The following is a 12,575-nucleotide window of genomic DNA, read 5'->3' as shown; positions in this document are numbered from 1 at the left end:
TCCCACCTAGAGTTAGGTTCGAAGTGTTGAATTAACTCAGCTTTGATAGCTTGAAGGGTTTTAGGTTCTCTTTCAGCTTTACTTTTTTTGGAGGAGCTGGAGAAGTGAAGAGTGCTGGCTGTTCTTTCAGAGGTCCTGGTTCAGTACTCAGCAGCCCCAGGGCAGCTCGAAAACTGTCTCTGTTCCTGGGGAACTGATAATGGCTTCTGGCCTCTAGGCACCAGGCACCCAAGTGGTACAGACATACATGCCAGCAAAACACCCACACAAGTAAAATACATTCTTTTTTTTTTTTCTTGTGGTAAAATACATTCTTAAGGGTCATTTCATACATAGTAAAACTGTGCCTTAACTCATGGTAATCCCACCGAAGCCTGTGTGCTGGGATTACAGGCAGGAACAGCTGTGCCTACCAGGATTGTTGGTTAATAGGGTCACTACATCTGTCAGCGTTGTGTTTCAATCTTCTTGTAGTCATTGTTTCTGATGAGTAATTGGTTTTTAGTCTCTTGTGGAGAAGGTAATAATTGCTTACTGCTTTGTGTACTTGACCACCATCATTCCCTAGTTAGTTGTCTCTTCGTGAGCATCTCACTGTTGTCATCCTGTACCTGGTTGTCTGTGTGCTAGTTCTTTTGAGTTCACTAGGATGAGCTTTGTAGATTCCCATGTCTGCTCAAGTTTTAAGAGTTGTCAACCATTACAGTAGTCCCACTTACCCACCTACCACCATGGCTCCCCAAAGCTACTGGTAGCATTGGATCTTATGCTCATGGCTTCCCTCTTAAACATATACACACAAAGATTAATGGATTTTCCATCTTAGCAAAGCACATGTCAGGCACTGCAGTTATAACATGCTCTTATAAGCTGTCTCAGCAAAGCCAGCGTAAGTCCTTAAAGCCTCAAGAGTAGAACACATGTCCTTACTGTAAACGACTGGAGCATATGATTTTTTTTCTTAATAGGTGGATATTACTAAGTGGAGGGTATCACTTTCCTAGTTCTTTCTTGTATTATTATAGCATTTCTTATATACATTATAACAAGCCTGGGTTGAATTTCTTTGTATTGGGAGACTGAGCCTTTTTTTTTTTTTTTTGAAAGATTTATTTATTTTATGTATATGAGTACACTGTAGCTGTATAGATAGTTGTGAGCCTTCATGTGGTTGTTGGGAATTGAATTTAGGACCTCTGCTTGCTCCTGTCAGCCCTGCTCGCTCAGTCCCTGCTTGCTCTGGCTCAAAGATTTATTTATTATAAATAAGTACACTGTTGCTGTCTTCAGACTCACCAGAAGAGGGTGTCAGATCTCATTACAGGTGATTATGAGCCACCATGTGGTTGCTGGGATTTGAACTCAGGCTCTTTGGAAGAGCAGTCAGTGCTCTTACCTGTTGAGCCATCTCGCCAGCCAGCCCCAAGACTGAGCCTTTTGTCCCCCCCCCTTTTTTAAACAAAAGCTCACTAGATATTTTATAGGTATGTATTAAATGAATCATTGATTGGATCTCAGAAAATAAAATGAGAGTTGTGCAATATTTTAATTTTTCATTTTAAAAGTAAAGGTTTCATTAGGGACTTGTGACCTCTTCAGATAATGAGTCCTTGCATAGTTACGGATTCTCATGATTGGTGTTCCACCTCTTTTTTTTTCTTAGTTGGTCATGCTAAAGAATTTTCAGTTGGCTGGTGTGGTGGTCTATGCCTTTAATTCCAGGTGGCTCAGTTGTAATTCAAAGCCAACTTGGTTTATGTTATGATAGGTTTCCAGTAGGATTGATTTTTTTTTTTCCCCAAGATAAGACTGTTTTCACCAGTTCTTTTCAGTGTAATGGTCCTCACTCCAGCCTGCTTAGCTTTATTTTGTGGCACCCTGTACCTCTCTAGATTTTGAGCTCTGAGTGTGTTGGTGATCTGAGACATCCTTTCTGCAGTGTGCCCTCACGGTTTCAGGTTCCTTTCTTAGGACCACTGCACCTGTGTCCCATGGATAGGAAATGTATTTTTAAACACATTTTCATGCTGATTTGCCTTTTTTATGACGACTGTTTTAAGGCTTTCTGTCAGATACTTGTCATATCTTCTTGGTGTTGACATCTATTGATAATTGTGGTTTTCATTCTGTTTGAAAGCTTCTTGTCTTTAGTTGGGGTGAATAAAAACAAATTCACTGCCAGGTATAACCAGCATTTGAGAAACAAACACCACCCGAGATTCAAAGAATAGTGAGAACCAGTCTCAGAAAACAATAGATAACAACCCCCCAAAAGTTGATTCATATTTTTTGTTTTTGAGACCTAGTTTTACTGTGTAGCCCTGGCTGTCCCTGAACTCACAGAGGTTTTGCTTGCTCCTGCCACCCCCAACACACAACACACACACATAGATTGAAAGTAAGCTTCACTATATCTGGCTTTGGTTCATAGATTTACTGCATGAAATTATGAAACTCTTACTTTTGTTCAGTCTTGATTTAGTTGGATCTCAGACAAGGCATGTCCTAGGAGGGAGGCGTGATGACTGTAGGACATTCACTAGGTCTTCCTTGACTTCACAAGAAGAAAGGGAATGGGTGTGTTGCCCCTTAGTGCTGAGCTTTTAGGAGAGCAGGTTTCCTGCCTGTTACACATTCATCCTGGAAAGCGCAGCCTTCTTACTAGGAGGGGGCACGGTTGTCCATCGTGTTTGCTCCCCACTTTGCCTTCTAATGCTGCTGTGACTGGGCTGCGGGACTCCATTTTAGGGGCCTATGAAGGCAGAAATCTGCATTTCCCATTTGACCTTTGCCTTTGGGGTTGGCTATAGGTTTGCTCTGTGGTATTTGGCAGGACTATAGCAGTTATTGGTTAAAAGTTTTCTGTCTTGAGGTCTGAAGAACTGATTCAGTAGTTCAGAACAATGGCTGTTCTTGGAGGTCTTGTGCCATTCCCAGAATCTGCATGGTGGCTATTTCAGGGGACCCAGTGCCCTCTTTAGGTCTTTGTGGGTGTCAGGCATATATGTAGTATACACATGTACTTGCAAACCCCCCCTTTCATAGTTTAGGAGGGTTTTGTTGTTGTTTTTGTTTTTTGTTTTGTTTGTTTTTGTTTTTTTGTTTTTTGTTTTTTGGTTTTTCGGTTTTTCAAGACAGGGTTTCTCTGTGCAGCCCTGGCTGTCCTGGAACTCACTCTGTAGACCAGGCTGGCCTTGGACTCAGAAATCCGCCTGTCTCTGCCTCAGGAGTGCTGGGATTAAAGGTGTGCCCCACCAAGCCCAGCTGTTTAGGAGTTTTTATGTTAGCTTTTGTTACAGTTTCTCAGACCCTCAGCTACAAAGAAACTGGGGAAGTACCATGCTGCTGTTTGAGTTCCAGCCCCAAGCCAGGCCTTAATTTCTCTCTCTGTTGGCCTTAGTCAGGGTTAATACCAGCAGCAGGAGTAGAAGATACCTGTGTTTTCTCCCTAGAATCAGAAGTCTCCTGCAGGTGACTGAGACTGGACGTAATGCTTGGACCTCTTAGAATCCTGCTCTTTGCAGCCAGGTGTGTTGGCGCACGCCTTTAATCCCAGCACTCGGGAGGCGGAGGCAGAGGCAGGTGGATTTCTGAGTTTGAGGCCAGCCTGGTCTACAGAGTGAGCTCCAGGACAGACAGGGCTACACAGAGAAACTCTGTCTCGAAAAACCAAAAAATAAAATAAAATAAAAATAAAAAATCCTGCTCTTTCTTTGTGACTGTTTTTGCAGGGTGTGCTAGTGGTCAAGCTCTCTACTGCTTGTCACATGCTAGGGGTGTGCTTTGCCATTGAGCTAGTTACACCTTAAACAGTTTTTAGGCAGGGTGTAACGTGTAGGCTGGTAGGCTTAAGGCTTGTCTCAGCCTCCCAAGTGCTGATATTAAAAAGGTGTTTGCATCACTCCAGGCCCAGTTGGTTCATTCTCCATTCTTCTCTTCTCCCTTCTCCCTTTTCCCTTCTCCCTCTTCCCTTCTCCCTTTTCCCTTCTCCCTCTTCCTTCCTCCCTCCTCCCTCCTCCCTCCTCCCTCCTCCTCCTCCTCCTGCTCTCTTGTGGTCTTCCAAAACAAAACAACAAAAACCCCAGGATATTCATTATGTAGCATAGACTAGCCTTGAACTGCCAGTCCTCCATTTCCTGAGTGCTGAGGTGAGCTGTTACATTCAGCCAGACTCTGTCTGAATTTCTGTCTCTGCCAGTAGAAGATACTTTCTGATTGTTTTGCTGTATTAGTACTTTCTAAAATTAAAACATTTAAATTTATTATTGTGTGTATGTGTATTTGATGGCAGAAAGGTGGGGGTTACAAGCCATGGAGCACCAGCTGGAGGTCAGAGGACAAACGGTGGAGTTGCTCTGACCTCCCACCTTTATGTGGGTTCTGTGGATGGAACTTAGGTCATCAAGTTTGCATTGTTTAGCAGCAAGCATCTAGTTATGCTAGTATTTTTAATGATTCTAATTTAATGTAATGCAATGCCAAACACTAGTCACTTTTTATCGCCCTGAAATTTTTGCTTTAAAATTTAGAATAGTCAAGCAGTATGTAAAATTGCTTAATATAAGTCCCTTGTGAAGAGGTCAGTATAGTGGTCTCTGGATTAATTTGTAAATGCAGAGAAATTGTGTGTGTGTGTGTATGTGTGTGTGTGTGTTTAGGTTAGGGGATAACATGATGGAATTTGTTTTCTTTTTCCATGTATGTTCTATGATTGAACAATCATAGAATCAATCTGTTTATCAGTACAAAAGGTACTATCTAAATGAAGTGCGTTGGCTCTTTTTACAGCATAATATATAGCATTTCATTTATGAAAACGTCTTATGTGTGTATTGATTTCACACAGTGGTTGAGAGATACATGCACTAAGTTATTCACCTGTGTTTGTCTGTATTGGGATATAGAGATGAGAATATCCCACTAGCTCATTGCCTATAATGAACTTTTAAAATTATACACTGAAGGCCAGGTGTAGTGGTTTGTACCTAAGCAGGCAGGAGGCAGAGGCAAATGGATTTCTGTGAGTTTGAGGCCAGCCTGGTCTACACAGATAGATCTTTGAGACCATAAATCAAAAAAAAAAAAAAAAAAAAAAAAAAACCAGGAAAAAAAAAACAAACAAATCCCTAATCATACACGAAAGTAAGGAATGGGCAGTTACTGCATGAACACCATCATCGTTTTTTGAGACATACTCATGTATTCAGGGCTGCCTCCAACTCATTGTATAGTCAAGCATGACCTTGAACATATGGTTCTCCTGCCTGTAATCTTCCAAGTGCTGGGATTACAGTGTACACCACTGCTTCCTGTTTATGTAATTCTGGGGATTGATCCAAAGTTTGTGAATATATGGTGGGTAAGTGCCTTCCAGCTGAGCACTAGCTTGAGCTGTAGAGCCCAAACCTGGCTTCTTCATTTTGCTGTTTTATTCTTCCATTTGGTTTAAAGCAAATATCAGATATAGAGCTATTTTATCATAACACATCAGAATGTATTTACCATACACTAAGACCAATATTGAACTTTTAATACAACCATAAGGGGGCAATCATACCTAATAACATTAATCATAATTAATTTTAAATTTGTATGTGTGTTCATTTGTTCCTCACTGAGCCATCATCATAATTATGAGCCCCATAACTGATTGTTTTCATCCTACACAGTATGTTTAGAGTCAGGTCCCCTTAGAAATGTCTTGAATAATGTTATAAAGTACTACACAGAGATTTTGGTTGTCAGATCTTTTCTTTTCTTTACCCTCCTCCTTTAACTTTGAGACAGAATTTCACTGTGTAGCTCTGACTCACCTGGAATTTGCTATGTAGATCAGGCAGGGTGACTTCAAACTCAGAGCTCTGCCTGCCTTGCCTCTTGAGCTCTGGGTGTAAAGGTATGCAGTCACTATTCCTGGCATTCTTCCCCTGTTTTTGTATTTTTTAATTCCATGAAATTTATTTGCTTTTTTTGTTTTTGTTTTTGTTTTGTTTTGTTTTTGTTTTTCCGAGACAGGGTTTCTCTGTGTAGCCTTGGCTGTCCTGGAACTCACTCTGTAGACCAGGCTGGCCTTGAATTTAGAAATCCCCCTGCCTCTGCCTTCCGAGTGCTGGGATCAAAGGTGTGCGCCACCATGCCCGGCGCAATTTATTTGCTAAGGAGGTTGTGTCTTCTCATGTCTGTCTTCTGCTAGGCATGTTGGTGTATACTTGTGATTGCAGTACTCTGGAGATAGGCAATAGAATAAGCACAGGTTCAAGGTTTAACTGGTTTATATAGGGACTCTGTTTAAGTCAGCTAGGGCTATATAGTGACTGAGATCTTGAGTTAAAAAAGGAGTATAGGCCTCAGACTGATAGCATCAGAATCACCCGAGACCTGTGTGGAATGGGTATAGCATTGAGGCTCAAACTGCATTAGTAGCCTTTCTTATTAGTGCCACAGAATCTCTTACATTAACAGTGTCTAAGGAGGAAAGTTTTTGGCTCATGGCTTCACGGGTTTTATCTGAGGTCCCTTGTCCCATTGTTTTGGCCCCAGGATGAGGCTTCTGTCTCATGACAGTGAAGAGAACACCTTTTCTTCTATGTAAACATTGCTCCTCTAGAAAGCAAAGGAATTGATAGAGGTGGTTAAGGTGGGCAAGGAGAACAAGGCAGAGACCTCAGCTCCAGTTTGGAACCTCCTCCTCCTCCTGTCTGGCCCTTTGTAGTAGTCTCCCTGTTTAGTTGTGACCTGCAACTACTGTGATACAATATCTAGTCAACTGGAGGCAAGAAAACTCCAAGTTTGAGGCCTACCTTGTCTCATCAATACCCACAAACCAAAACCAGAAATGGAGGAGGGCTTTTCTTTTACTCATGGTTCAGTCCAAGGTTGGTTGGCTCCTTTGGTTTTGGAACTGTGGAGAAGCAGCCTTATGGTTACTTTGACTGCTGTCAGGAAGCAGGAGGGGGAGGAGAAGGGCAGCCAGATTCAAATGCAGCTTTTAAGGGAATGTCTTCAGTGACCTCCTTCCATCAAGACCCCTGCCTTCTGAAGTTTCTTACTACCTCCCAGTTAGGCCCACTGTTCCACACAAGATACAGATCTTTCCTGGTTGATTGAGCTTTCCAGAAGGTGTACTTATGTGCCTGCCCACCATCCACTTGCAGAAATGCTATAAGCCAATTTTTAAACAGTGAAGCTTAAACTTCTGATAGTTTGGTATTGTCTTTTTAAAAGATTACTACTTTTTAAAATTTGTTTATTTTCCTGTGTGTTTAGTATATGTAAGTTTGTGTGTGCCTGATTGCAAGTCTTTTATTCCTAGTACTAGTGGATATGGTAAATACTGAATAATTACCTGAGCTAATAAAGGAAGAAAGGTGTCATCTTCATCATTTATAATTAATCCTTTGGCAAAATTCATTCAGAAGATGCAATTAAATTGCATTGTAGTGGGTTTTTTTTTTTTTTTTTTTGGAGACGGGTCTCTCTAGCTCAGGTTGATCTCACTCTTCTCACTCTTGCTGTTTGCTGGATAGGTATTAAGTTCTAGATCATCCTGCTTCTACCTCTCAACAACTAGGGTCATAGGTCAGCACTACCACACTTGACTTAATAGAGCTTTTAAAAACCATCACTACGTGTATTTACTGGGCATATCCCATCAGTGGAGGCCCACGGACAACGTGGGTCCTAGGAACCAAACTTAGATGGTCAAGTTTGTCAGGAATTAATTCTTTATCTGTTGATCTGCCCTGCAACCCAGTATAGTTTTTGTTTTGTTTTGTTTTAGAATAAGTTTCATAGCATATCACACACTGACTTGTCCTCCTGCCTCAGCCTTCTGAGTGTGGGATTACCAGCATGGCTGTGGCAGACTTTTCTTTGTAATAGCTTTTTCACTCCCTGTGTGTGTGTGTGTGTGTGTGTGTGTGTGTGTGTGTGTGTGTGTGTTGATATACTGGCTCTAGGGAAAGGGTTTATACTTGTCCACCCAGAGCAGCATATGGTTTCCCTCAGGGAAGTGGGATGTACAGTGATAGTACTACCTGATACGGATGGATAGTGACACTTACTTGGCTTATACTTGATGACAATATAGCAAAACACAAGAAGGGCACAGTGGGTGTTGTGTTTATTATTGCTTTCATGTTGGTGTGACTGTTTATGAGGAGGAAATAAAGGAAGAAGGAACATTCATTTTAGTATTGGGTTAGTATTAGGTTTATAATCTGCCAGTGTGTGACTAGCTTGCAAAAATTTTTAACATGGCCGGGCAGTGGTGGCGCACGCCTTTAATCCCAGCACTTGGGAGGCAGTGGCAGGCGGATTTCTGAGTTCGAGGCCAGCCTGGTCTACAAAGTGAGGTCCAAGACAGCCAGGGCTATATAGAGAAATCCTGTCTCAAAAAACCAAAAAATAAAAAAAGACACATGAGTTATTATACCTGGTCTATTAATTATTAATTAGTAAAGGAATAATTATCGCCTTCAGTTTGTCACATCTCTATCTCATATGCAAAACAAATTCCAATAAAACAGGGGTTTCTATCTCTGCCTCCTGATACTGGAATCACGGGTTCACAACACTTACAGATGGAACTTGCTTTGTTCAAGGCTGGCCCTGAACTCAAGAGATCCACCTCTGCCTCCTGAGTGCTGGGATTAAAGGAGCCAAGCACTTTATAAAAGCATGGTTTTGTTTTTTTGTTTTTTTGTTTGTTTTTTTTTTCCACAAAGTGTACTATGGAAGCTGGGCAATCAAGAATCTCACTGATATGGAAGAATTTCTCATCTGTACATTGCTTCCTCTCCAGGATAGCCAGGGCTATACAGAGAAATCCTGTCAAAAAAAAAAAAAATTGAGATGGAAAGCCAGGTTTTAATGCATACTAGGCAAATACTCTACTACTGAGCCACAGCCCTAGCTTTTTTGTTTTAGGTTTTAGGTTTTTAGACAGGGTCTTACTCTACATCTTAGGCTGGCTTTGAACTCTCAGTCTTTTTGCAGCTATCTCCCAGGTGCCACTGTTACAGGCCTTTGTGAAAGTATTAATGGCTATTATGTTTAAAACTGTCTAAATTTATTTGTAAATACTTTTACAATTTTCTCCTAGCATTCTCATGATTCCCTCACTCCCTCCTACCTTCTCTCCCTCTCTTTCTTCCTCTCTCCCTCTCTTTCTTCTCTCTTTTCCTATCTCCTCACCCTCTTCCCTCCCTCCCTTCCTTGCTCTGAGACAGGTTTCTCTGTGTAACAGCCCTAGCTGTCCCAAAACTAACAAAGTTTGTAGACCAGGATGGCCTTGAATTCACAAAGGTTTGCCTGCCTCTGCCTCCCAAGTGCTCACTATCACATCTGGCTTTATAGGGAGTATAAAATTTCAGAATTTCTCATATTTTAACCTTGGTTCCACAAGAGGAAAAATTGAAAATACTATCTTGGTGTTAGGACCATGCAGTCTGAGCTGCACCCCAAACCCCAGAGATGTACTTGTGCCTGCCTCCTCAGCACCGTACTTGTCTGTGTTTTGAGCTAGGATCTCACTGTATAGACAAGGATGGCCTGCAACTCCCAGAGATCCTCTTGTTTCTGCCTACTGATTGGGGAGAGGAAAGGCATGTGCCTCCATGCCTAGCCTAGTTCATGACTTTTATAGTAACAGAACAAGGAAAGCTATCAAATCAAAACACTTTTCAAATGCCTTTGTGAGTCCATCTGAAAAGCAGATTATAGCAAAACAAGGAGAGCCCTACTATAGGCTTTTAGAGCTATCTGACAGGATTCTTTCCTAGCTCTTTTTTTTTGGGGGGGGGGGTAGTTTTTCAAGACAGGGATTCTCTGTGTAGCCCTGGTTGTACTGGAACTAGCTTTGTAGATCAGGCTGGCTGGACTTGAACTCAAGTAGATCCTTCTGCTTCTGCCTCCTGAGTGCTGAGGTTAAAGGCATGTGTCATTACATCTGACTTCTTTCTTAGTTCTTTAATTGTTGGAAACTAGGGGATCTGTTGATATATCCAAGGGATCCTTCTCTGTTAGTTAGTCACAGAATATTAGGCCTGACACAGAGGTGGGCAAGGAGGAGCAAGGGAACTAAAGATAAATTGTCCTTAGACTCTGGGTCTACAACATTCCAACCTCTTCATAACATTCCTTTGCAGACAGTTTCTTTCTGGGAATTCTTGTTCATAGTTATCCAATCAATTCTGCCTACCCTCTGCCCCCACCCCCATCTCCTTCCAAGGCCTCATGTATACCAAGTAAATGTTCTTCCATAGAGCTGTATTCCCAGTCTGTAGAACTCTTCAACTTGCAAACCTTGTCTTGATAAAAGTTAAACAATATCCTCTGCTTCTGAATCTTATCATCAAAACTAACTGGTAAAAATATACTGTGACCACAGCTATTGAAATCTTGTGGCTTCCCTAGAAAGATGATACAGAGACTATAGCAGGTAGAAGAATGTTTTATCAAGATGGACTCAGTGATATAAGGTCGTGTATGTAATCTAAAGAGGAAAAAATAAATCTAACCTTTTATCATTTTGTCTTACTGGTCAAATGGCAAATATGTATTGCATATGGCAACATACATAATTGAGTGATGTCTTGCAATTGGGTCTATATTTTGTACTCTGCTTTTTTACAATAGTTTAGTGATTTTGAGCCCACTAATACCTTTGACTCAATGTTTAGAATGCTGTCTTAGTAATGTGACTCATCACCACCTTACTAAATAGCTATGTTCAGTTTTTTTGTAAAGCTTAATACATAAAGACTTATAGAGATGTAGTTTTTGCGCATATATGAGCATTTCTGTATATAAAATATATTTAGCTTGGGAATGATGATGAGATCAGAAATGAAGGATACCAGTGGTCCAGGTGCCATGATAAACCTACAAGAGGACAGAGAGATCCATCACTGACCCCTTTAAGACCTCTTCCCAACACATGACCAACCTTGAGAAGTGGTTGAGTAGCTACCCTGGAGATGTTAGTAGCAGTGACTTGATGAGTTTGTTAGGAGACGTTGAAACTGTTCATGTCCTAAAAAATTTGCCTAAATTAAATGAGGATGTTTTAGTATCTTAATTTTTTTTCCTTTTCTAATTTTTTAGCCAAACCCAACAGGAAGCTTACTTTTCTCTACTTGGCCAATGATGTCATTCAAAACAGCAAAAGGAAGGGGCCAGAGTTCACAAAAGATTTTGCACCAGTAATAGTGGAGGCATTCAAGCATGTTTCAAGGTAGGATTCTTTCTGTGCATGAGGTAAGGTTTAGAATCAGCAAGATAAACAGATTGAGTTCATACAGTATATGATGGTTGCTTAACGCGTTCATATAGTATGTGATGGTTTTGCTTTCTGTGGGGAGTTAAGCTGCCGAGGGGCATTTGGAATGCTTGAATCTCAGCTTTCCTGTAAGAGACCAGAAGTCCTCCTGTATCCTTCTGGGATGAACGTCACCGAGAATAGAGGAAGGAACTGAACTTAAAATATATGATTTTAGACCTCCATCTTATATCTGATATCCTGGACTTAATACCACAGTCTTTCTTTAGTTTTCTAGTGTGTGGGTGTATTTCCTAACAATTTTAAGTGCTTTAGAAATAAGACTATTTAAAATAATCATAAACTTTCGAAAAGATTTTCTTCAGGTAATTTTGTGCATGGAAATCTTTTCTTTTATGCTCTAAACTCTAAAATGTTTCTGTTTCATTTATTTGCATATTCACATATATCGTTGCACATAGATGGAGATTAGTTCTTTCTGTAATGTGAGTCCCAGGGAATTGAACTCCAGTCCCTAGGCTTGTGACACAAATGCAAAACCCAGGTTAGGTGGTGAAGGAAATGAAAGTCACCTAGTTTCCATGTAGAGCCAGTCTTCAGATTTGCTCTTACTTCTCAGATAATCCTTCTGATCTCTCTAACTGGGCTACATCTCTTAGGGTGCTGTTCTCATTCATAGCACTTATGGACAAGAGCTGCTGTAAAGCTCCATTTGATTTCCATGCCAAATATATTGATGGGTTCAGTAAAATTGAACAATGACCTGAAACTGTCCTTTAGCTCCTTCACTTGGTAACATCATCTTTGTAAACCCTTAGTGTCTACTCCTAAAGCCTTTGACAAAAAGAACAGATGCTGTGTCCTCCGCACCTTGATCCTATGATCCTGGACCTGTTAGAGTGCCTGGGAGTGGAGCTTCCTATGGGTGTTGTGAAACTGGCTGTGAAGTTTGTGCCCAAGGGAAACAGGCGCAGACCGGAAGGAACCCAAGCCACTGGTCAGGCGGGCTTCCTGTGTCCCTGGATCCTGATGGTCCCAGTTACTCCTGGTGGTGTGGTGTTGGAACAAATATTGTGTCCTCCTCCCCTCGATCTTGATCAGCCTTTGACAATTAAAACCATTTTTGATGTACAGTTTTATTACTGAGTTTTTTTGTTTTTTGTTTTTCGAGACAGGGTTTCTCTGTGTAGCCCTGGCTGTCTTGGAACTCACTCTGTAGACCAGGCTGGCCTCGAACTCAGAAATCCACCTGCCTCTGCCTCCCGAGTGCTGGGATTAAAGGCGTGCACCATGC

General features: G+C 41.3%; 1 protein-coding gene across 1 annotated transcript in view; it reads left to right on the top strand.

Annotated features, from left to right (window-relative positions):
- The window catches only part of Rprd1a (regulation of nuclear pre-mRNA domain containing 1A), a 46,570-nt gene that overhangs the window by 12,485 nt on the left and 21,510 nt on the right, over positions 1-12,575 (top strand). The window contains exons 2-3 of the mRNA XM_021215037.2: positions 11,107-11,236; positions 12,242-12,278. Of these exons, the coding sequence (XP_021070696.1) occupies positions 11,107-11,236; positions 12,242-12,278 (167 nt within the window). The remainder of the gene's footprint in view (positions 1-11,106; positions 11,237-12,241; positions 12,279-12,575) is intronic.

Source organism: Mus pahari, chromosome 15, assembly GCF_900095145.1.
Source record: "Mus pahari chromosome 15, PAHARI_EIJ_v1.1, whole genome shotgun sequence".
NCBI classification, from domain to species: Eukaryota; Metazoa; Chordata; class Mammalia; order Rodentia; family Muridae; genus Mus; species Mus pahari.
The sequence above is the reverse complement of the archived record's forward strand: the minus strand, read 5'-3'. Positions and strand labels throughout refer to the sequence as shown.